Raw genomic sequence first — 25,919 nt, 5'->3', positions numbered from 1 at the left:
AAGTGGTCTCAAGGTTGTTTAACCTGCTTGAGACCAACTTGTCATACAGTAGGAAAAATGGAAAAGAATCGTAGCATTCAGATAGGTGTTTGATGCCTCAACTGTAAGAGAGTTTCTTATGAATCGATAGTTTGCCAGATTAAATTTGATTGTGTTACTCAACCTTTTTATATGCTTTTTGAAATTTAGTGTTGGATCAAGAGCGACGCCTAAGTACTTAAATTCTTCCACATTTTTTGTCCAATAACATAAATGTCAGGACAATCTTTACATTTACACCTATTTGAAAAGTACATTGTAACAGTCTTCCCAACATTAAGTGTAAGATTTGAGTCAGTAAGCCATTTAGCAACATTTTCCATTTCCTTAGTCAATTTAAAAGCAACTTCTGAGGCATTTTTCCCATGGGTGTACAACACAGTGTCATCAGCATACATCATAAATTCAACATCATTACAAACGGATGGAAGGTCATTTATATATATACTGAAGAGCAGCGGTCCTAAAATCGAGCCTTGTGGCACTCCCATGTGTAGTTTTTCAGAGGTGATAATTGTTTATTTATCCGAACACATTGTTGTCGGCTAGCTAGGTATGATTTAATACAGTTCTGTGTTGAGTTAGAAATGTTGTAGTTGGCCAGTTTATTGAGTAATGTAGTATGGTTTACTGAGTGGAGAAAAATGTCATGTTCATATTTAAATGAAATATATCAAACAGTTGGTATGAAAAGCTTTTGAAAAGGCATTTAATTGTAGTCAGATTAATACGACACAATACTCAACCTAGAACTTTTTAATGAATGCTTTACGGGATGAGATAAAAAAACGGGTTATATGTGTGTGAGTGTGGGCGTGTCGTAGAAAGTGGGAAGGCTTTCTAGGGCCCAGCCACTTGGGGGGCCCATGGTCTTTGGAAGCCAAGAACCTAACTAAGCTAAACTTCATTTTTAGATTTTTATGTCAACATCTATTCAAAGTTGGGTGTTTACACAGAGCCGCGGCTCCGCTTACGGCCATTTAAAAAGCAGTAGAAAAGCAGAAATGTTCAAAATGTTTCAGATTGAGCACAGCGGAGTGTAACTGTTTCAAACATAATCCATCCTATAAACCCTTTGTGTGCCAAATGGTGACAAGATTGGGTTTTGATATTAAACAGTTTCGGCTGGATTATATTTCCTGAGTCGTTCCTGCTCACGGAAAACACATGTAGGCCTACCTGCTACTTGTGTCTGGGTGTCATTGTGAAACGTATTTGGACACGATGAAAAAACAGGTTGGGTATCTTTTGTAGTTCTTCTACATTAGTTACTCTGTAATTTTCCTGATTCTACAAACCGGTTTAAATTCTCTCTCCACCTAATGCACATTTTTGTGAAAAAGAATTTCCCTTTGGGGACTATACCTTCTAAAGGCTTTGACATAAGTCTTCAGGTTGACACGGCCAGCCAAGTCTGACCAGTTTTTCAGAAACCTGGCCAATTGACCAACCAGACGGGTCCTACCACAATGAAGCTGACGAGCAGCATCATCCTGTTTTAATTATCGCCATAACCACCAAGGTCCTGCTTTCTGAATTGTTTCTAAAAATTAAGGCATGGGCGTGTGCGTTTAGGTGGGGAGGAGGGGGAGGGGGGATTTCTTAACAGAGGCTATTTAACAGTTGCTGGCTCTGTGGCTCATCTCAGTCAGTCATGGGTCGCCCGGAGATTAAGATGTGGACATGCACACTGTGTGTCTTCTTGAGCTGGACGTGTGTGTCTGAAGCAGCTGCAGGACCGTAAGTCTACCTGTACTGTCTAATATAATAATCATACCTAGGTTTTTCACAGGAATCTTGGATCATTATTTTTTAGCTGAAGAATCTTAAGAGATGTTTTGTGTATGTTTCCGTGTCTGTAGGCAGTACATGGTAGCCATTCCTGCCATTCTTGAAGCTGGAACTGATGCCCAATTCTGTGCGAGTCTCCTGCAGCCAAACGAGACTCTGGTCATGACGGTCACTTTGAGCTCCCCAGAGAAGAATACAGCCCTTCTCAAGAAGACATCCAACACAGAGTTTCATACCTGTGTTAAGTTCCAGGTCAGCTTTTGATTCATTTAAATGTTCTAAGAATGTGTTCATGAAAGTACAACTTTCCTTAGGTTGTATAGCTTTTTTTCATTAAGTATTTTTTATTTATGTATATATATTTTTTAAATACATTTTGGGGTGTTTTCACCATTATAGGATAGTTTAAGCACAGAATTGAAATAGGGGGAGAGACAGATGGGGATGACATGCAGAATGCAGCTTGGACCTTAATTGAGTTTCATAGCAGAAACAGTAAAGACATATACAGTAAGTGAAAAGCAAAACACCCAATCTAATTTAAGTCACAATTAGGTAAAATATACAATTGTATTTGTGGTTTTAACAGATCAGGTCAAAATATTAGTATCTTGTTGAATTGTGAGTTTTTTCAGTAAGGGTTTAATGGTACTCTAAATTGTATCTATGAAATGTAATCCATGTCTCAGGTTCCTTTAGGGCAGAATAACGCGGTGCAGAATCTCGAGGTGGAGGTACAAGGCGCCACATTTTACTCAAAGGAAGTCAGGAAAGTCATGGTCAAAGTCTATCAACTAATGACTTTCGTCCAAACAGATAAACCAATGTACCTCCCAGGACAAACAGGTAACCCTGAGCTCATTATCTACAATGTGTATAATATGGTACAACATATAGACAAGTTCTCTCTTGACAAAAAACTACCGATGTGTTTGCAGTGTGGGGTAGAAAACTCATTGCAAGTAGGAACATATTGTCATAATATCTTATAGATGGACATTTTTAGGATTTAAAAATGAAGAAAAATTGTGGAATCCAATAAATGTACTGTTAAGAGGTGAAAAAAAATAAAAATAAAAATGAAATATTTAAAATATGATTAGCCAGTCTCAAACTGTGGGAGATGTCTTTGCTTATGTTGGCTGAGTCAGTGGGGTCTCATCATCACACACAATGATATATTTTGACTAGAAATTAGACCAATATACTTGGTAAGATTAAGAATCTTTGCGTTGTAAGCCACTGAAAGGGCACTTTAGGGGGAACTATATTATGATATAATCATCGTAGGGCGCCAAATATATAGCTTTAGCTGAGTCAGTGTTGATGCAAGACAAACAGCAGTAGGGGTAAGGCAAAAGCCAAAGGTAAAGGACCTATACCTCAACCTAATGTATCTTGTGAGTGTGATAGTTAAAGTGCCAATATTTCCGAGTTGACTGAAGATGTCACTCAGTAGTCTGTCAGGATGTTTAACACTGCAGTAGATGAGCTGTAAGAGTGTAATGTAATAGTCTCTATGCATTTCTCTCAGTGCATTTCAGAGTCGTCTCATTGGACACCAAGCTGAGACCTGCCAGTCAGATGGTGAGTGTGTTTGAACTGTCTGTCCTTTTTTTTAGATCTCATTTGGATATGTCCTTCGCTGATCTGAGAGATCTGTATTGAGTTCGATCCAGCCAAAGCTGTCACCAAGGAGTGTTCATTGAATCAGTCACTTGATGGCTTTTTGATAATGGTGCATGTTTTAATTTGTGCCCTGGCAAGCAGGAATCAGCTTGTGGAGCTAGCATGAGGTATTGAAATATACTGTACATCTCTAATCAATGAGCTCAGGCTCCAGGCCAATAGTACAACAAGGCCCTTTTAGGTAAACTTTCCTGAGCTGATGCTGTGTTAAATCTATGTAACTCCTAACTGTAGATTCTCATTTTGCAGTATATTGTTGCATAAACATTTTTAAACAAATATAACTTTTCATTTAAGGTACAATGTGTAAATTTGATTATCATTTTCCTGAACAGACTTAGTAGAAATGGAATGTAATACTCGTAAGTATGTTTTAATTAGTGTATTATCGCTTTTGTGACTTTATAATTAACCTTTTATATCCACATTGGGGTGGGGCGCTGAGGCCACCATGTTGCACCGCAACGTTTCTAGAGTAGCCCCAAACAGACAAAACAATTGCTTAATGTATTCTTATATACAGTGGTTGTCCTGGGGAAATGTACCTGTTGATGAAGAAGATGTACTTTAGATCAAATAATGAAATGCATCTTCACCTCATCACTTGTTATTGTGGAAAGACATGATGCAGTGGTGGATGATGCCATCTTTAGCAACTAGCCTAGCTTATTGTCCTTAAAGGCACTTAAGCTTCTGTAATTTAAAAAAAATGGAGGGGTTACCAAGGGATCTTTGCAATCTGGATATTACACACTAAACATAGAAACAAAACTATTAATCATAATGACAGATTATCTGTGTTACACAAACCTGAACACTGATTGTAAAACAGAAGTAAAAAGCTAAATATCTAACCAACACTGGACACTGTGTGATGAGAACAAGATAAACCAACTTGTCCTTTCTCTCTTTTTTTCAGTACAATATCATAGAGATTGAGGTAAGTAAACATCCACACACTGTTTTTTTCTTGCCTTAGTTCAAAGTGTTTAACACATCAAGAGCCTAAGCTATAAGTGTGGTCAACGTATTAGTGTACGGCCAAACCACTGTGCCATTTTCCATGTATGGTAATGCTGCTACACCCTCTAGCCTGTCCCTGTCCCACCCTCCCCTGTCTGCTCAAATCTACTGAGCTCGTACTGTAGTCCTCTCAGTGTATCGGTGAAGATAGGAGGTGGTACCTGTTGCTATCCGTTTGCATTGAGGGAACCTAGCCAATCACTGAAGTCTGCTCTGATTGGCTAGGTTCCAGTCAGAGGGCAGACAGGGACAGAGGGCAGACGGGGGATCTTAAAGAATTGTGTTTTAGGCGCTAAACAGAATGTTATCGCAGAGAGGCTAGACTGCAATCCCAGTTCGAACCAGAAAAATAGCATAATAGGTGCTTGCATTGTAAGGCAGTGATATGTATTCCATTTACTAGCTAGTAGTTAGTAAGTGGATCTGTAGTTCTGTTTATTGTTAAATTACATGAACTTAAAATAAAAAGGATGTGCAGCAGATATCGGACGAGCCCCCAAATATGTTTTTCGTCCCGATGTGGACCAATGAGTAACAATTAATGTCTTGTAGATTGAAGGAAGGATGGGAGACAATTGTTTAAATAATTAATGTAATTTATTAACGATAGTCCGAATTGAAAGCTAAATGAACTGCTAAAACACCAACTCAACCACCGCCCCTTCCCTTAAGGACGGCAGGGGAAACCCACGACAACGGCACCACACAAACAAAACCCATACGTAACAATATTTATAGTTGATTTTAGCTTGTTTTTAACAGACATGCATACACTCATACCATTGATCTGTTTGAAAGTAGTTTCAAATAATTTGCAGTCAAAGTGTAGGCTTCAAGCTTTATTGAATGTAAACATGAAGTTTTTAGTAGAAATGTACACCAAATGTATGTGTCCTGCTATTGTCATGAATGTATAAATATCTCACCCTTTTTTCCTATTAAACAGGATAGTAACAGCAACAGGATTGGACAGTGGCTGAACCAAACGTCAAATGGTAAAATACTGCAGCTTTCATACTCCTTGAATTCTGAGGCCCGTGAAGGAACCTACCAAGTCATTGTGACGATTGGTGACGACAAACGTTATCATCCATTCAAGGTGGAAAAATATGGTAAGCTACGATTCATTTACATTTCATTGCATTCATGAGGCAAGAATGCTAACAAACATTTCTTTCTCCAGTTCTGCCTAAATTTAAGGTAAAAATAGATGCATCTGATGAAATAAGCATTGACCAGGATGAAATCAGAGTTGAAATATGTGCAAAGTAAGCAAAAGCCCATTCAATAGTTTCACTCTAATAAATTATTATCTCAAATTGGTACAGTTTGGTGAACATCAACACAATATTTTTCTCTTATGTGCATCCAATTAGGTATACATATGGACAGCCTGTGCCAGGCAGTGTTAAAATTGAGGCGTGCCGACCTCTTAAGCGCTTCTTGTTGAGGGCTAATCCGGATCATCCAGACATGATACAGGAGATAACTGGGCCATGCCACAAAGAGACAAAGCAGGTACAGCTGCCTTCGCGACAATCTCATCTCTCAATTTAAACAATGTGCACATAGAGGTACACTTTAAATATGCATAGAGTATGTATGTATACTGTACATTTTTATCAACATGTTAGAAAATCTGAGTCATCTGAGTTGTAAAAAGTAATTTGACTGATCCATTTTAAATCATGCTAACTAGCTATGTTTCGGAGCTTTCAAAGACATATTTAGTTATTACTTAACCCCTTGCATGCAATCGAACAATTTTGTTCCTCTTTCTGCATGAAAACAATTCACTTCATTGGTTTTAAACATATATGTGTATACAATGTATTAAATGGCGAAAAGAAGTTTAAAAGTGCTATGAGCAGTTTAAATACTGAAAAGCTAATTTGCACACTTTGGTAAGAAAGTTTGATATGCTTTCCATTAACTTATTCATTTCATTTCATCTTACGCGATTGTACTCTTTAGACGAACAAGAAAGGCTGTGCCACTTTTCACATCAAGTCGTCCACTTTCAAAAAGCTTGACAAAAAGATTCTACAAGATTCCCTGGACATCAAGGCTGATGTACTAGAAGAGGGGACAGGCAAGTCTAAATATATATCTTTAAGAGAGAGTTATTTATTTAAAAACAATGACATGAATGTAAACAATATGTCTTACACATGATTGTACAATGGATGCTTCTTCTACAGGTATTTCACATGCACAAGCAAAGAGAATAGGGATTTCTTATGTGATTGGAAGGCTCTCCTTTTTCGACACACCAAAAGTCTATGAGGAAGGAGCAAATGTGGAGGGAAAAGTAAGTGCATGTGGTCGTCACTTTTCAGTGGGTTTCTCTATACAGCGAAACTGAAGGACTTTGCATTCTCAGTGACTTCTCTTTGTGCTTCCAACAGGTTAAAGCAGTTCATTACAATGATACACCCATTGCTGACATGCCGTTGTTCCTGTTTGAGGGTGAAACGTGGTCCTCACGTCGGCTACAGAATCTCATAACTGACAGCAATGGCGTTGCCTCTTTTTCAATTAGCACAGCTGACCTGAAAGGGGACATTAACCTGCATGTAAGTAAGAAGAAGCACAAGCACTATTATCTGCCAAAAAGCTGAAATCTTAAATGGTTTCTCAACATGCTTCCAATGACCAACATGCTACAATAGACACTAGTGGCCATATTGGTTTTAATGCAAAGACTAAATTCACTCTTGCCAAGGTTGCTTCTATCTCATCCACTGTGAGCTCATATACAGTGTTTTCCTTCTGCAATCTAGGTTAGCAGCTTGCCAACCTTGACATTCCGTCCTTATAGGACTGAGTTCCATGAGGCTGGAAATCACATGTTATCTTTGGTCCAAGTTTCTTCTCCGCACACTAAAACTGCCAGCTCCCTGGTAGTGAAGAGTAGAGAGGAAGTCCTTCCCTGTGACAAACAAGAGGACATCATCATCCAATACACTGTCGTTGGAGAGGCTCAGGGCTCTGTGGATGTCATGTATCTGGTCAGTGTCATTAGTTCTCAGTAATTTTCAACAATTTTTAGAATTATAGGCATATATATAAAGAGAGAGATTTATATATGCATATACATGCTTAGTATCATGAGGGTTAAGGTTATGTGCCTATTGTTTCCATTGTATTTCATACAATACATTTTTTTCAATTTCCACTTAAAAGGGAATAGAACTGACATGAATCCCTCAGAATATCAGGGACTCCAATATCAGGCCTAGTTTCTTTCTCAGTTTTCAAACCCATCTTCTTCCACTTTTGCAAGATTTTGGTGAAACCAGAGGTGGAGTAAATGTTTTGTAATCCAAACACTTTTTGTCAAAATCTGAAAATATCTGTGTGCGCTGCGATTAGTTCAAATATCAACAAGCAGTCTCTGAAAACTGTTTACTTCACCTGTAACAGTTCCAGCTGGTAGCTGGTAACCAGCTTTGGGAGACCAATTATTCACCTATGTTTGTTTTAGTTAAGGCTCAAAAGACCTCAAAGACAGCCGGAGTAAGGTGAACTTGCTTGGTGAGAAAGGCCTGAGATCTTTTCTTTTTGGCCAAGCAACCACTCATTGATGTCTTACACATTGCACATGTAGGGCAAACCTTTCGTATAAACATATTAATTTAATTGCAAAATAAAATGTGGGATAAACCAGAAGAGCAGACAGTGTTATCTGCTGTCAAAGGAAAATAAGTTGTGATGTTACAGTTCTCATTCTTTGTGTCATTTTATCTCAAATTCCCCAGGTCTTATCCAGAGGAGCCATCATCAAGCAAGGATCTAAACGGGTTGAAGTGCAAGATAAATCAGGTGGGAAAAGGGTGACGTCTTAAAATGACCCATGAAGTTAGCAGGGCCAATTGCTTTTGGAACTACAGTACATTTTGATTGATTCTGGTGGTATGTGAATGATGACTGTTGTACATAACAAGTGTGGTGTTGTCTCAGTGAATGAGGGTGAGGTGTCCTTTAAGTTGAGAGTGACTCCAGACATGGCACCAGACGTCCAGGTTGTGGCTTACGCAGTTCTCCCCAGTGACAACGTGGTCGCACACTCTGCTGACTTCTCCACCGAGAAATGCTTCAGCCACAAGGTCAGTATGACAAGAAGAATGTGACTACCAAAGTATGAGCAAAAACAACCCTTTATTATTCTGAAAACCTATCTTCAAAATCTTTGTTCAGAGTTCTCTCCCCTCATGATGTCATAAGGGCAGAGCCACACGCCCACATTATCAACCTAATTCAAGCACTACCTCCAGTGATAATCATATCTATAACTGGCAGTTAGATGCAAACCAGCAGTTAGACTCAGGGCCAATCAGTGCAGACTGAACTTTCTGGAAGGCCGGGCTTAAAGAGAATCTAAAATGTTTCAGACTGAGGCTGGAAAGAGGAGATTCAGTGAAACTGTAAGAAATATACCTGAAAATGGATTGAAAATAGACAAAATGTGTGACCTCTAAATAAAAAGATCTTAAAGGTTCAGTAAGCGGAATGGTCAGTTTAGCTAACTTCCTGTCAGTGACTGCAGTTAGCAGTCCCCTCCCTCGTCACCACATTAATGCACTGCGGTTTTCAAGCAGTGAGTTATCTAGCATCATCTCGGATAAGTAAGTGTGATAAAACATGATAAAAACAGACATTTGGAAGGATTTTTACCTGCTCCGCCATTGTAGGCGCATAAACAATCACCGATATGTTGCTCTGCGCGTGCACCGGCAGGGAGACAGATGCTGGTTTATAGTGTTCTCTCTTCTGATTGGATATCAGTTTTGGGATCCCCAAAAAGTTTATTTGCCAATTTCATGCACAGTGACTGACAGATCGGCTTTATGAAACGCGCACACTATGGACGTGATCACTGTATGAATAAAGAGTGATTTAACACTTAATGTATTGTAGCGACCCAGCAGAACTATGGGGGGGGGATTGATGGGGAGTTGTGGGGGGAAGGAGTTGCCCTAGTTCAGCCTGATAGGCCAGTTTGGGTTATGGGGCGGGGACAGCGTGAGAAGTGGGAAGTTGAGCCAAGTAGGCGCCAGTTAGGGAAATAAGGCAGAGAAGAAGACACGCTCCTACAATCGACAGTTAGCTATAACCCCTTTTGTTGATTTGGGCACTCCTCCAACCCCGGGGTTAGCCTGTACACTAGGCACAATAAAGCCCGGTTCTCCGGTTAAACGTCAGCTACTCTGTGTCCTCGTCATTCCGCTAGCTAGCCCCCGCGGTGTCGGGCCGTAAACGCTACACTGGTGTCAGAAGTGGGATTTCCAAGCCTCCATTCCCCTCACACGCGCGGGCTACCACCGCTAGCGGCTACCGCAGGAACGAGATGGCTGAACGAATCGGAAAGCCCGACCTCTTCAACCCATACACCCCGCCGGACACACCAATGAGGAAACCAACTGATGCAAGTCAAGTTGTGAGGAGAAAGGAAAAAAATTCTCACTCACCACTCGCCACTCTGCTGACTGAAGTCCCCGATGTTGCAGTTCAAAGCCCCTTCCATGTTACCACGGCCAAGCCACTCGCTGTTCAGAGAGAGGTAAACAAACTACATGCATGCAGCCCGGGCTTCGGCCAACCGGACAACGATGACGTCATCACACCGAAATATCCTCAAGGTAAAGTGGTTGGCCAACCAAGTTCTATCCCAGAGTTACAAAAAGACATTACAGCTAAGATAGAAGATGAATTCATGCAGAGAATGAGCATGGCAATGGAGCGTGCCTTTGGGCATTTCCTTGATGGCTCTAAAGGCAGCATAATGTCCATGATGGGAGAATCACAAGGCTGTGTTATTAATCCACCTGAAGCAGGGAACAATGCTGGTGATAGTAAAGCCAACACTGACTATGCAAATATGGGCAACAACTATACTGGCACCTACACAGCCATAGCTAACGATGCTTATGCAACAGTTGCTAATGACAGTGATGCTAACGTTCCCGCCGACGCACCGTATTCCAAGTCTAGCTCCATGGCTACCGCTGCTAACCAACAAAGTGACCTGGTTCCGGCTCTGACTACCGCACTTACTGCTGCCTTGGTTACTCTCCAAAAACCTGCCCCAGACCCCACCCCCAGGGGCAGCCGCATAAAATTGGGACGTTATGATGGCCTCACATCTTGGGAAACCTATTACGCCCAGTTTGAGCTGCTAGCGGCCGCCAATAACTGGTCCCCGGCGGAAAGGGCTGTTCAGTTAGTTTCAGCATTGGAAGGGGAAGCAAGAAGAGTACTGTTGGACGTGACTGCAGCCGACCTAGGGAATCCACAGGCTATATTCAGGGCCTTGAAGAGGCGTTTTGGAAGCACCACCCCGGCAGTTGTGATGCGACAGAGGTTCAACGATCGAGTGCGGGAATCCGGAGAAAAGTTAGGGGTGTTCGCGGCTGAGCTGCGGTACCTTGCACAAAGGGGATTTCCCGATTTTGATGATGCGACACGCTTGGTGTTAACTAAGGAAGCCTTCATTCGTGGCCTCTTACCCCTTCCATTGCGCCAGCAAGTCCGACTCGCTGATCCACAGACATTGGAGGCAGCACTAGATAAAGCATTGGCAGTGGAAGACATACTCACAGAAGGCTTGGACTACCAAACCAGACAGGTCTCTGTACGGCCTAAGACCCAAGCCGTTCAGTCTCCGGGACCTACCTCGTATCCAACGGGCTCCGAACGTAAAGCGATGTCACCGGACGACCGACAGAGTCAAGTCTGCTGGAAATGCCACCAAAGGGGTCACATATGGCGCCTTTGCACAGTGCCTGATTCTGCCCTGCAGGCGCCGGGAAACGCTCAGGGCTCGGTGTAAAAGGGAGCGACCCGAGCCACCCTTCGCTCCCAAAAGACAATATCACACAACCTGTTACAAAAGCGCTTCACCACCCTGTCACCCATGCTCTTCTGCCCCGTAACGCACCCACCGCCGACTGCTGTAGAGTGCCTGTGTTGGTTAATGGCCGATGGACCCAAGCCCTGCTGGATACAGGCTCAACTGCGTCGCTCATACATCCAGACCTCCTGCCTGCCGGAACTCAAACATTAACAACAGATGTTCAACTCACCACAGTTACCGGGGAAAAGGCACCCATGCTGGGGAGGTGGGAGGCTCTAATCGAAATAGAGACCTACTCAGCCTGCCAACCAGTCTGGGTCGCTGAAATAAAAGAGGACTGTTTATTGGGAATGGACTTTCTGTGTGCGGCAGGAATTTCACTAGACTTCAGAGCACGTACAGTAACGTTCAAAGACGGGACGACCATCCCCTTCCTGAATGATCCCCACCCCCCTGAAATGGCCAACGAGGTTGGTGAGAGCGGGGATGCGGAGACACACTGGGAGGCCCCTTTTGCAGAAAGCCCTCTTCCACCGTCCGACGACAACCTCATACCCCCAGAACCAGACACACATGCCCAGTTACACCCCCATGCTGTCGTACGAACCGCAAGTGTGATCCCCAGCTCTGGGGAGGAGTCAGCAGCCGATGAAACTGTCCGGGGCATCTGGGAGAAGAATCGGGAAGGCCTAAACTCTGAGCAACAGGATAGGTTATGGAATCTCCTCTATGAGTATCGACACAGTTTTGCCACTGGCCCCAACGACGTTGGCCAAACACACTTGGTCCAGCACTTTATCAAAACAGGGGATGCCCAGCCAATCCGCCAGCGGCCTAGACGATTGCCCAAAGCCCGCCAAGCTGCTGCTGACCAGATGATACAAGAGATGAGGGATGCTGGCATTATCGAGCCATCAGAGAGCCCTTGGGTGTCACCGGTCGTAATGGCTCCTAAGAAGGACGGAAGCTCAAGGTTTTGTGTCGACTACCGGCCATTGAATGACAGAACTGTGAAGGACTCTTACCCACTGCCGCGGATAGATGAGTCCCTCGATTACGTGGCTGGTTCAGCATGGTTCTCCTCATTGGACCTTCAGAGTGGGTACTTGCAGGTGGCCATGGCCCCAGAAGACAAAGCCAAGACCGCCTTCACCACGGGACGTGGCTTGTGGCAGTTCACCACCATGCCATTCGGGCTATGCAACGCCCCGGCCACATTTGAAAGGCTGATGGAAAGGGTCCTTGTGGATATGCCCCCTGAACGCTGCCTCGTCTACCTGGATGATCTCCTTGCCCATGAACCATGTTTTGACTCAGCATTTGAGAGCCTGATGGAGGTACTGGAGCGGATTAAGCGTGCAGGCCTGAAGCTTCACCCGGGGAAGTGCAGTTTTCTTCGGCAGGAGGTCTCCTTCTTGGGCCACAGGATCAGTGGAGCTGGCATCATGACGGAGCCAGATAAAGTAGTAGCCGTCAGGGATTGGCCTACCCCCACTGACATCCACCAACTGAGATCCTTCTTAGGACTTGCATCCTATTACAGGCGTTTTGTGGCTGGGTTCTCTACTGTAGCTGCCCCCATGTTCGTCTTAATGCGCAAAGACACACCTTTCGAATGGGGACCACAACAGAATGCAGCCTTCAACAAGCTGAAACAAGCCTTATGTAAGGACCCAGTTCTGGTTGCACCTAACACAGAGTTGCCATTTATCCTTGACAAGGACGCTAGCAACACAGGCCTTGGCGCTGTACTCTCGCAGCTGACCCCTGACGGAGAGCGGGTTGTTGCTTACCACAGTCGTACTTTGGATAAGCCGGAGAGGAACTATTGTGTCACACGGAAAGAACTGTTGGCGGTGATTGACGCAGTAAACCATTTCAAGCACATCCTCTGTGGCCTTCCATTCACCATTCGAACTGATCATGCTGCCTTGAAGTGGCTCATGTCCTTTAAAGAGCCTGAAGGACAAGTCGCCAGATGGATTGAACAACTCCAGGCCTTTCAGTTCACCATTCAACACAGAGCCGGTGAGAGTCACACAAATGCAGACAGCCTCTCCCGCCGACCGTGTGCCCCAGACTGTCACCACTGCAACCGCGAGGAGGAACGGGAGGCAGCTAACCTACAGACGGGGGAGGTGATCTGTCGAGCCCTATTACCCAATGATGTTAAGGGTTGGGCTGAACTGCAAACTGAGGACCCTGACCTTAAAACGGTCATGGGGTGGCTGGAAACAGGCAACCGGCCGCCCTGGGAAGATGTGGTGGCCCAGTCGGCTACGGTCAGAGGCCTGTGGTCCCAATGGCCTGGGGTGGAGCTGCAGGAAGGAGTCCTGAAGAGGTGCTGGCGTGAGCCAGCCACTGGGGAGCCACGCTGGCAGGTGGTCGTGCCAAAGGACCTCCGGGACAAAGTGCTGGAGGCACATCACGGATCCCCCGGAGTAGAACACTTTGGGGTGACAAAGACATTGAGACGGCTAAGGCAGGCATTCTATTGGGGCCAGAGCAGGAGGGATGTTGAGGACTACTGCCGCCGCTGCGACTCCTGTACCGCTCGTAAAGGCCCCCAAGGTCAGTCCCGTGCACCTCTACAGCAGCAACGTGTCGGGGCACCGATGGACAGGGTGGCAGTCGATGTGTTGGGCCCACTTCCCCGTACCGGTAGAGGGAACAAGTATGTGTTGGTCGCCATCGATTACTTTACGAAGTGGGTGGAAGCATACCCCCTACCTGACCAAGAAGCCACAACCGTGGCCGAAGCCTTGGTGCAAGGAATGTTCAGCCGCTTTGGAACCCCCTCGGAGCTCCACTCCGATCAAGGGCGGAATTTTGAATCGCAAGTATTCCCCACAATGTGTCACCAACTGGGCATCCGGAAGACAAGAAACACCCCACTTCACCCTCAGAGCGACGGGTTGGTGGAGCGCTTCAGGCGGACCCTATGCGCCCAATTAGCCCTCACCACCGCCCCAGATCAGAGTGATTGGGACCTGCAACTACCCCTCATCCTCATGGCATGCCGCAGTGCGGTCCAAGAATCCACTGGCTGTACTCCTGCATTGTTGATGTTGGGCAGGGAGCTTAGAACGCCGCCAGAGCTAGCCTACGGACGACCGCCCGATGCACCAGATGCCATGGCTGGCCCGGAGTATGCCAGGCAGTTACAGGACCGCCTGGAAACGGCTCACAGTTTCGCCAGACACCAAGCCCAGCAGGCAGGGGTTCGCCAAAAGCGATGCTACGACATGCGCGCTAAGGGGCAGGACTTCCAGGCTGGGGACCTCGCCTGGGTGTATACACCTAAGAGGGTAAAAGGTCGTTGCCCCAAGCTGGACAGCAACTGGGTTGGCCCCTGTTATGTGGTTGAGAGAGTTGGCGAGGTTGTGTATAGGGTCAAACTGGCTCCCAGAGGACGCACAGTCGTGCTGCACAGGGATAGGATGGCACCATATCGGGGGAATCAGCAGCCCGCCTTCCCCATGACACCCCCCAGGGTGCGGGCCAGGTCACCTCGCCGCAGGAGGACCCCACCGAGACAGCAACAGAATGTGCCTCCAGGAGAGGAGGTGACGCCGCTTGGAGCTGTGGTGCCGAGGAACACGGCTGCAACAACAGGAGCTCCTCTGTTGGATGGTGGAGTAAGGAGGCCACAGAGAGAACGTCGACTCCCGGGTCGCTTTCAGGACTATGCTCTTCCTCAGGGACGAGGAATTAGAGGGGGGGGCCGTGTAGCGACCCAGCAGAACTATGGGGGGGATTGAAGGGGAGTTGTGGGGGGAAGGAGTTTCCCTAGTTCAGCCTGATAGGCCAGTTTGGGTTATGGGGCGGGGACAGCGTGAGAAGTGGGAAGTTGAGCCAAGTAGGCGCCAGTTCGGGAAATGAGGCAGAGAAGAAGACACGCTCCTACAATCGACAGTTAGCTATAACCCCTTTTGTTGTTTTGGGCACTCCTCCAACCCCGGGGTTAGCCTGTACACTAGGCACAATAAAGCCCGGTTCTCTGGTTAAACGTCAGCTACTCTGTGTCCTCGTCATTCCGCTAGCTAGCCCCCGCGGTGTCGGGCCATAAACGCTACAGTATATTAACATACATAAATTGCTTACTTCACCTTTAAGGGTATAATACATATTTGTGTTGAGTTGAAAATATAATTGGTTGTCATCTTATACCACTGCTCCTCAATCCAGATAGAACAGTGTGTGTGTTTTCTGTATGTGCAGGTGTCTCTGGAGTTCTCTCCATCCTCAGCTGTCCCAGGAGAGGAAACCACCCTGCAGGTGAAGGCCCAGCCAGACTCCCTGTGTGGTGTGAGCGCTGTCGACCAGAGTGTCCTCATCAAGGAGCCAGGGAAGACTCTGGACGCGGAAAAGGTAAGTGCTAGAGTGAACCACAAATGGATGCATAAATCATTGTCATGCCCCTTAAATAATATTTTGCTCTGTTAACATCACCCAGAGGCTACAGGTTAATCTTCTAAACTATTTCCTTATCTTAATCTTTTTAGCTCCCTCTACAAGTTGTACATTGTTACCAACTTAGTTATACTGTTATAAAAACAGACACAAACAATTACTTTACTTTATGGCAGAGTGTTCTCTAATTGTCAGCTCTTCACAAACCAACAAAGAAATATTTTTTTTGATCATACATTTCTTTTTTTAGATATTTGACTTGTTGCCTGTCAGAAAGTCATCCGATATTCCACACGAGGTTCGAGACTTTGAAGAATGCTTGCATGAGAGACCAAGATGGTTCCAAAAATGGGACATTTTGCCATTCCCCGGTGATGGCAACAAAGACGACGCTCATACAGTGTTCCAGGTATCTCTTTCACAATAATTAATATACAATATAAAGTCTTATTTTCCTCAAGGAACTTTTCAGTGATTATGTTGTTATGTTGTTGGATTATCTAGAATGTAGGACTGAAGATGGCAACAAACCTGGCTATTCGAGTTCCGTCGTGCCTCAAGTACACAAGAAGAAAATATCACCAGGGACGCTTTGGTGAAAGTAGACAACTTTTCCTTTTTCAAAAATTACCACCTGCTCCAGCACCACCTGTTGCTGCTCCAGGAACACCTGTTCCTATTCCTCCGATAGAGACCGTTCGCGCTTTCTTCCCTGAGACTTGGATATGGGACCTGGTGGAAGTAGGGTGAGCTTTTGCCAGCATTGGATTTCATGGTCATGAAATAGGGGAAATGTGTTCGAGTGTAATTCAGTGTTTTGTGGATTTTTTTTTTTAAACTTATTTTAACCTGATGGCTAAACTTAGAACAACTTATTTATTTTTATATTATATATTTTATTTTTATTTTAGATTTGCATTTGTTTCATGACGATTATGTAATGCGAAAAAAGATTTTTGGGGGTTAATGTGATGTTTGTGTGTATTTGCTGACTCAGAGGTTCTGGAACCAAGGATTTGTCCCTCACAGTCCCAGACACCATCACCACCTGGGAGACAGAGGCTTTCTGTCTGTCTCCGCTGGGTTTTGGCTTGGCTCCTCGTAAAGAGATCAAAGTCTTCCAGCCATTCTTCCTCGAGCTCAGCCTGCCCTACTCCATCATCCGGGGGGAGCACTTTGAACTGAAGGCAACCATCTTCAACTACCTGTCCAGCTGTATCATGGTGATGAAAGCTTTTTACATGCTCAAAATGCTTATGCTAACAAGCTTGGGCAAATTTAATTTTTGACCTGATACAAATTATACAAAGTGAAAAGTTAACCAAGGTTATTACAAACCATGGCTATAGTATTGGCACCCTATATCCATCCTGTACTTTACTATTTATTTATTCACCAGACAGGGTGGTCTTCTAAGTCTCATTGAAGAATTGCTTTATAATTAACCTGGGCCACATCTTTGAGAATGGACAACAAGACTGAAAGGATGAACACAACTGATATACTCAAAGATTGTCCGTATGCAGACGATCTCCTTTTATATATTTCTGACCGGGATGAATTCAAACTTATGGATGTTCAACAAAACTAAACCTGTTGGGTTATGAGCTGTCCTGAAATACTGAAGACAATGTTATTGGTAATGACTTAACCAACAAGAAACATGTAATTGAACAAAACCAGATATTTTACACCTGTTTAACTTTAACCATCTCCCTTGCAGGCCATGGTTCTTGTAATGCCTTCAAAAGCTAAATCCTGCTATATTGGGCCAACTTTGCATTTGCCAATTAAACGGTAACATCTTTTGTTGTCTCTCTATAACAGGTCACTGTGACTCCAGCCCCTTCTGAAGATTACACTCTGACCCCCATCTCTGGTAACGAGTACACGTCCTGTTTGTGTGGCAGTGAGCGCAAGACTCTCAGCTGGACCATGGCCCCCTCAGCCTTAGGTGAGGCTCAAACTGTTATCTAAACTGATATATAATGTTAAAGGGTGACAAGGTCGAGGACAGCTTTCTTAAAATCTCAAATAACAGTTTGATCGGGTGGGAATTCACAGGATCAGTAGATATTTTTAGTTAAGTTTTAACACTATGCTTGTTGACCTTTTTTAGGGGTTGTGAATGTTTCTGTGACTGCTGAGGCTGTTGCGTCCCACACTTCATGTGACAATGAGACTGTGAGCGTGCCAGAGAGAGGTCGTATTGATGTGGTCACACGCTCTCTCATAGTAAAGGTTGGTATCTTAAAAACGCTCTGACAAACTCAAAGTTTATCGGTTGCATTAAACACAAGATGGAAACTCTAGAACTCACATTATTGCTTTACCTCCCAGGCTGAAGGAACTGAGATGACAAAGACCTACAACTGGCTGCTCTGTCCAAAGGGTTAGTATGGATTATGACAATTATTATTATAGAAATGATTATGCCCCAGGAAGCTTTTCTTGTTCATTTCCTATCTTATTTTCAGGCTGACCTGTTTTAATTCATGATCCACAAATCATCCATTCAATCTAAATGACATCCATTGTTTTATTACTGATCTTTCCTTGAGGTTTCTCTCTGTAACATGTTTGTTCTCCGTCTGTACACAGGGAATGCTATGACGGATGCAATAGACATAGAGCTGCCTAAAAACATGATTGTCGGATCTGCCCGGGCTTCACTATCAGTCCTGGGTAAAATGATGAATTCATTTTTGACTTGGCTTTATTATCAAGGGAATTACCATTAATAATGGCTTCCAATATGAATGGTGTATTTATTGAACACTGCTGGGGTACTTTTGAAAAATGTATTGCAGATTTGTACATTGCAATTAAATATATGACATTAGAATTTAAATTAAAGATAACTACAAGTTTCAAGGCAGTGTAAACATGCATTAGCCTGTAAATCCAGACCCATATCTAGAACGATATAGGGTCTGGCCACGATCAATAGACCTTCCCAACTCGAGGGGCAGCACCTATGCATGCATTTCAAATACCTCCGCTCACAATTGGATAGCACTACAACCAATCAGAGCAATGAACAAGGTGACGTATTAAGCCCCGTCCATTCTGGATTTCCAGGCTAAACATACATTTGATTATCTGTGAATTTCAGGTTCCTTACTGGAACAATTGTAAATGTTTGCAGTGTAGTGAATCAGTGTTGTTGTGCAGGTGACATTCTGGGCCGAGCCCTGAAGAACCTGGATGGGCTGTTGAAGATGCCGTATGGCTGTGGTGAGCAGAACATGGCGCTCCTTGCCCCCAACATCTACATCCTTGAGTACCTGCAAAACACACAGCAGCTAACCCCAGCCATCAAGGAAAAGGCTACCAACTTCCTTAAAAGTGGTGAGTACCAGTTCACTTTGTATTACATTTAAAAAATACAAAGACAACTGAGACCTTTTTAAATAAGCCAAATCTACCATCCTGTACTGGTTTGGTGCATTAAATATAAGCTTGAAGAAGATATGTGGTTCATAAATTGCTCAGACTGCAGCATCCACACCATAACCCCATCTCTTCGTATCCTGTCATCCTTATAATGTCAACTGTTCAAGGCGAGACAGTGCATGCAAAACGGGCACTGGTAAATTTTGAGATTTGACTATTTTGCTTCCATGACATATTTTATTTCATACTGTAGTATAAATAAAAGGTACAAACTGTACCTTAAGGGTTTTATTTGACTAAAGCATGATTGTTTGTCTGTATATTTCTCCTATACTACAACAACAATCTCGTCTTCTAAAGCAATTAGAAAAAATCAACCTTCCAGCATTCTTCGGACTATTCTGAAGGTTGTTACAGAGTTGTTCATATGTTGTTAATAGTCTGATCTATGATACATTTTGTTCTTAAAACATGCAGAAAATGTACTTTTTCAGTCCTGTCTGTATTTTTTGATTTATAAAATGAAAAAAGGCTTATTCAAAATTTGTTATGTGAAAACTTTGGACACTTACTTGTTATAAAATGAAATCAAATGTTTAACTCTGACTTTATCCAACATTGACATTTTTAGTTTTTAAGGAGAAGTAAATGTACATTATTTGTTAGATATAGCTAACATTGAATATTTATTCAAAACTTAATGAAAAAAATGTTATACACAAAACAGTCGTTTTAAGTAACCAAGTGGCAAAGTTTCATTATATCTATAAGTTAAACATTTTTACCCTATTCGCCTACAGTGTTTCGCCTTAAAAAAGGCATTACAAAATGTTGTTTTTCTACTTCTGGGTAATGGGGGTAACAGAGCCGTCATCCACAGATTAACCTTATCATTGACCTTTTATAAAGTCAGATAATGTGCATTAATGATCTTGTTTCTATTGTTATACAGGCTACCAGAGACAGCTGAACTACAAACATGACAGCCATGGTTACAGTACGTTTGGAAGCGGGACAGAGAACACTTGGTGAGAACATTACTGATCAAAGAACAATTATACGAACCCTACATGACGTGCAACACAAACCATGTCAAACCATGACATAAAGTTTATCTAAAGAGAAAAAGCCTTTATACTTCATCTACAGAGGGAAGGTGATGTGACTTGAAAAATTTTGCAAGTTATAGAAGGTGTTTTTATATATATATATATTATTCAGTTGTAACACTAAATTGCTGTGATAAGAAGGGCACTTTTATAAGTTACCGGTATATCTTCTTAATGCGTCAATTAGCTTAGCTTATTGGCATATTAAATCAGACGTTACAAGCGCATCCTGTTTTCTTAATTTGTAAGATAATGTCTAACTTTGTTTTGCCGATATCCTCAGGCTTACGGCATTTGTGCTGAGATCCTTTGCCAGGGCACAGTCTTTCATCTTCATTGACCCATCGATTATTGAAAACAGTAAGGATTGGCTGGAAAGCAAACAAAAACCAAATGGCTGTTTCCAACAATCAGGAAAACTCTTTAACAACAGAATGAAGGTGAGCATCCAATGTCAGATAGATCAGATCATCCTTTTCACCAAGTGACATCAGTTACAGCATTAGTTAAATTCAACATCAGCAGCCAACCCATTCATGGTGACATGTACAAGGGATTGCACAATGGCAGCCTGGGCGTTTGTTGAGTCACAGTAATGGTAATGTCTGTTTGGTGCTTCCTGTGTACAGGGCGGTGTGTCTGATGAAGTGACTCTCAGTGCCTACATCACTGCTGCCTTCTTGGAGAGGAATCCGTCAGTAGCCGTGAGCAGGCTCCTTTTAAATTTCTCATGATGGTTCAAAACTAAACTGTTAGTTGGAAAGAAAGTCATCTACAAAATATATACAAATAAATTACTTTTACAAAGACAATAAGGAGGGGGGGAGGAAAACACTTTTTTTGTTGTTTTTTCCCAGTCTGCACAACTTAACATCTTAGTTGCATGTATTTATTGTTTCTTTTTTAATGTCTCCCTGGTTGTATAAAATATATAAAGAGGAATTTGAAAATAAAATACTGTAGTGTAATGTGCAATGTAAATATCAGTAGCATAGCACCACAGGTCCTGTTAACATGTGTGTGTGTGTATAAAATGCTAATGCGAACAGTTTGTTCTCTGTTTTGAATCTGGTAGTTGTAGTGAATGAATTTGAATACAACCAAATATAGAAAAAGGTTGTTGGTCAGTTGAATCCTGTGATTATCGATCATAATATGTGCTTTGAATCTCTTTCCTACCTCTTTATCATTCAGGTTATAGGTATGTAGTGTAAATACATTCCTAGTCTGTTTCCGATATATCATAATATAGAATCTCTTCTAGGATCCCGCGGTGAAGAAGAGCCTGTCTTGCCTGAGGGAGTCAACCAGTGTTCTCAGCAACACCTACACTGCAGCTCTGCTGGCGTACGTCTTCACCCTGGCAGGAGACATGGAGACCCGTGCTCACCTTCTGAAGCAGCTAGACACAGTCGCAATAAACCAAGGTGAGTCATCCTCCTGAAGGAACTCATTCTGGATTCATTGACGGGAGGGTAGCTAGCTTATGAATGAAGGCTTTATTTTGAACATTTAAAAACAATACAATAAAAAAAATAACAATACTAACTTAACATGGAGGAATAGGAAAAAGCATAAGCTTAATGTATCCTACCCCTTCACTACTTGGTAATTAATTATCATCAGATTGGCTTCATATTTTGTATCTTAACACATGCTTTAAAAATTGCTACTTATATGTACAGTATATGTATATACCCACACATTAAAAAAACACCTGGTCAAAGCCCTTCTTCCTCCCTGTTACTGGTGAAAACTATATTTGTACCTTTCCTTGTCCCTGTGTGTCTGCTTTTAGGAAGTTTCCTCCACTGGTCTCAGACGGCAACAGAAACGTCAGCCTCCCTGTCTGTGGAGATCAGTTCCTATGTGCTGCTGGCCAAACTCAGTGCCTCTCCTACTACTGAAGACCTGGGCTACGCCAGCGGCATTGTCAGATGGCTGTCCAGACGGCAGAACTACTATGGAGGCTTCTCCTCCACACAGGTAGGGCCCAAACTATCCATACAGTGTTCTACATAAAAATGTTTTAATGTTCTATTAAAACAAGACAAGAAACAGACAGATCATGACATGAATGTTTTTGATGCAGTTGCTATCTTGTGTGTTGTAGGACACAGTGGTGGCTCTTCAGGCTCTGGCTCTCTACTCCACTCTGGTGTTCAGTCCAGGGGGTTCCAGCACTGTGACGGTCCAGTCTCCCAGTGGTCGGCTGACATTTGATGTGAACCAGAACAACAAACTGCTCTACCAGGAGGAGGTGCTGAAGGAGCCCATAGGAAAGCACAGCCTGGAGGTGAAGGGCACTGTGTGTGCTTCAGTGCAGGTCAGTGGCCCACGCAGCTCCTCTTGTTTGCCCTTGATGAACATACGCCATCACAAACACAACGTCACGCTAATATAACTATGCCCCCAATCTTGATGACAATGCTTTAGAAGTTGAGATTTTTTGTAAAAAACGCATTGAAAAAAACTAATGTTGACATAATGGCCATTAAAGGTTAATCAAATAACCATCTTAATGTACATTTTGGACCTTTGATTTATGCTAATATAAAAGAAGACTGGGGCCAACCAGTACTACAACTACTAGTATTCGTGCAATATGGAAAGGAGTATGGTTAAACTTCATGAAGTTCATTATTGCTACGTGTGGTCCAGATGTCTGAGTATTAAGAAACGATTTGGACAAATAATTAAGTGTGCTGGAATAAAGACCTCTTGTTGCATTTCTTAATTTTGTATGAAGATGAAGTCCAGACAGTAGTTTAATAAGGGTAAGATACAAAGAACGTAACGTCATCAGCATAAAAATTTAGCCATACAGTGTGTTCTAAAGTGCGATCACTTAAACACTTCTTTGTTTGCTTTTGATAAATATTGACTCTTCCTTGTGAACTTGTGTCCCAGATTTCTGTTGTCTACAACGTCCCCACTCCTACTGAGGTCACCACTCTCAGTGTGGTCGTCACACCGGAAGCTAACTGCACCGACACATCTCCCCGACCCAAACTCACTCTGAAGCTAAAGTCCCTGTAAGTATTCATTGACAGCCAGACCCAAGACACAGCAAAGAGTACGGAATACTGTAATCTTTGACCAATAATCCTCTGCACCTGCCTGATTTGAAATAAGTACCTAATGGTGGATGGACATGTAGGAAATGTTTACCGCTTGCTAGTTTATTCTAGGTTCAAGCATAAGCGATCTTTGCATTGGGGGGCCGTCCAAATCACCAGAATTAAAGTGTCTCTGTTTTACAGATATAACGGTAAGGAGAACAGCACAAACATGGTGATCCTGGATATCAAAATGCTCTCTGGATTTGTCCCAGACCCAGAGTCTTTGGAGAATGTGAGTTATGACGGTAACTTTAATATGGTGTGTGGTTTCGGCGTTGATGTCATGATAACTCAGCTGAATCTTGTCTCCTCACAGCTCAAAAGTGCCTTGATGGTGGATCGCGTTGAACTAGAGGAAGATCGTGTCCTGGTGTACATAGAGGAGGTGAGAAGACTTCACAGTAGAGAACAATAGATCATGCTCTTCCCATGTTACTGATTGTGTTGTGTGTTTTTCCTCCAACAGCTAATACAAGACCTAGCCATCAACCACTCGTTAGACCTCATACAAGTAATCCCAGTGGAGAACCTGAAGCCTGCTGTGGTCAAGATCTACGACTACTACCTGCCAAGTAAATAAGAATCTCAGTCTTCTCTTAACCTGATATACGGAGACCAAACTCTGCTCCTCAGTAATGCTGTACAACAATCTGATAGGTGTTGAACAGAATAGGACTGTTGAAGACATGAAGACACTTTATTTTTTTCCATTCAATTCTCTACTTCTTTGTTTCCTTCTCAGGTGACAAGGATGAGACGGAATACATCTACCCTTGTGCTGCAGGTAACACACAGTATTACTGCCACCTTTATGCAAGTAATGCTATTATGCAAAACAACCAATAATTCAAGAGACGAAGAATTAATACATCATTTTAAATGTGCCAATCTCGAAACTTTAAAGGGGTTGTCCAGTATTTATGAAGTGGGCTGGTATGAGGTACTTATGCATATTTAGTCTGTTACCTTATGGAGATGGCAGTCAGTGCAGTCACTATAAGGAGTTTCAGGGAGATGTCACAGTAGCAGAAGCCAGCATTGTGCTGTGGCCTAGAGGGCCAGCTACATTTTTTCACCATGCTTACCTAAACAAGTAAATATCCATTCAATTGTAAGATACATTAAAGATAGTTTCACTGCTTAAATGTGCAGCTGTTATTTTTGCACTTTTCCAAGCGTAATACAGCCATTGTATTTTCTATGCCAAATCAGCTGTTAGACTCCCACAGCTTATATTCATAAAACACAAGAGGCCTGTTCCTTCTCCCCTTTTATCGGAACAAATAAAATACTGAACTGAGACAGGACAAGGCAAACTGGAAATACAGGGAAACATGAAAAGGTCAGAAATACCAGAAAACAAGGAGCTTATCAGGTCCTGACATCTCTGGTATTTAAGGTGTTTGAACCAAAATAATGTAGACTGTTAGTCTGTGCCACAACTTATTACTTATTTTCTGTTCTTTCTTTTGCAGCTTGAAAAATGAAGTGTGTAGGTCGTCGCTGATTCTGGATCATCTCTGAGTAGACGTGTTTTTACGAGAGATACATTTGATGTATCTTATGTGTTTAACTCTGTCTATGTTGATGTTTGTTGGTTATCCTGCCACAGTCCAGTACAGCTGTCTAACTACTGCATGTGTGATATTCATGCAGAATGGACAAATAAAGAAAAGAACGATCTTACTGAACCGCTGTCTCGTGTTGAATTCTGTCTCTTCTTCTTTCATTTTATTACATCCACAGACTGGACATTGTGCAGGTCTGTTTGATGTGGAAATTGAAAATAGGTTTTTTAGAAGACTCCTTTTTAAAATATTCTAAAACAGGGGAGACAATGAGATTGTGAAATCACGGAGGTGGGATTAAACGGGACAAGGCAAACAGGAAATACAGGGAAACGCGAAAGGACCAGAAATACCGGAAAACAAGGAGCTTATCAGGTCCTGACATCTCTGGTATTTAAGGTGTTAAAAAAACAAGCATAGATAATCATTTTACAGGTCCATAATTTGCATTAAGGTAAAATAAAAAGGATTTGCAAACAATCCTATATAATAAGTAAATATTACAAAAAAATATATTTATTTTTTATTTTTTCACATTTTACATTGTCAGCACATGTTCTACTGTGTTGCAACCCATGAGCAGTGTTTGATTACTTTATCAGTCCACAGGTTTACCTATTTGTAATGTAACTTTATTTGAACAGGGACAATATACAACAAAAAAACATTAACCTTGTTTAAAACAAGGAGAGATGCATTGTACCAGGTTTTAGCAAACTGCTATTTTCCACTTGTAGTCCCTGGGCAGGTAAGAACAATATACTAAATACTAATACTAAACAAGACACAATAATATCTAGACATGGGATTAAACATCAAAATGATAACAAGATATAATGATATAAATACATAGGATTAAAAAAGTTCACAAACACTACCTTACATATTTTATAAAAAAAACATACCTCTATCC

General features: G+C 42.6%; 1 protein-coding gene across 1 annotated transcript; it reads left to right on the top strand.

Moving 5' to 3' along the window:
* Positions 1–1,693: 1,693 nt before the first annotated feature.
* On the top strand, positions 1,694–24,918 carry LOC307248467 (alpha-2-macroglobulin-like; the record flags this gene model as incomplete). The annotated part of the gene is made up of 32 exons (XM_080024863.1): positions 1,694–1,779; positions 1,902–2,082; positions 2,520–2,676; positions 3,365–3,417; positions 4,439–4,459; positions 5,489–5,654; positions 6,744–6,853; positions 6,951–7,118; positions 7,326–7,553; positions 8,304–8,367; positions 8,506–8,651; positions 15,620–15,769; positions 16,062–16,220; positions 16,316–16,557; positions 16,809–17,034; positions 17,639–17,765; positions 17,931–18,052; positions 18,152–18,203; positions 18,413–18,496; positions 18,986–19,162; positions 20,160–20,235; positions 20,600–20,756; positions 20,946–21,020; positions 21,581–21,743; positions 22,115–22,302; positions 22,430–22,642; positions 23,227–23,351; positions 23,580–23,670; positions 23,755–23,823; positions 23,905–24,010; positions 24,181–24,222; positions 24,914–24,918. 32 exons carry the CDS (start codon positions 1,694–1,696, stop codon positions 24,916–24,918), a joined length of 4,029 nt encoding a protein of 1,342 aa, XP_079880989.1.
* Positions 24,919–25,919: the final 1,001 nt, after the last annotated feature.

Source organism: Ammodytes marinus (genome assembly GCF_949987685.1).
Source record: "Ammodytes marinus genome assembly, chromosome: 3".
Classification (NCBI taxonomy): Eukaryota; Metazoa; Chordata; class Actinopteri; order Uranoscopiformes; family Ammodytidae; genus Ammodytes; species Ammodytes marinus.
The sequence above is the reverse complement of the archived record's forward strand: the minus strand, read 5'-3'. Positions and strand labels throughout refer to the sequence as shown.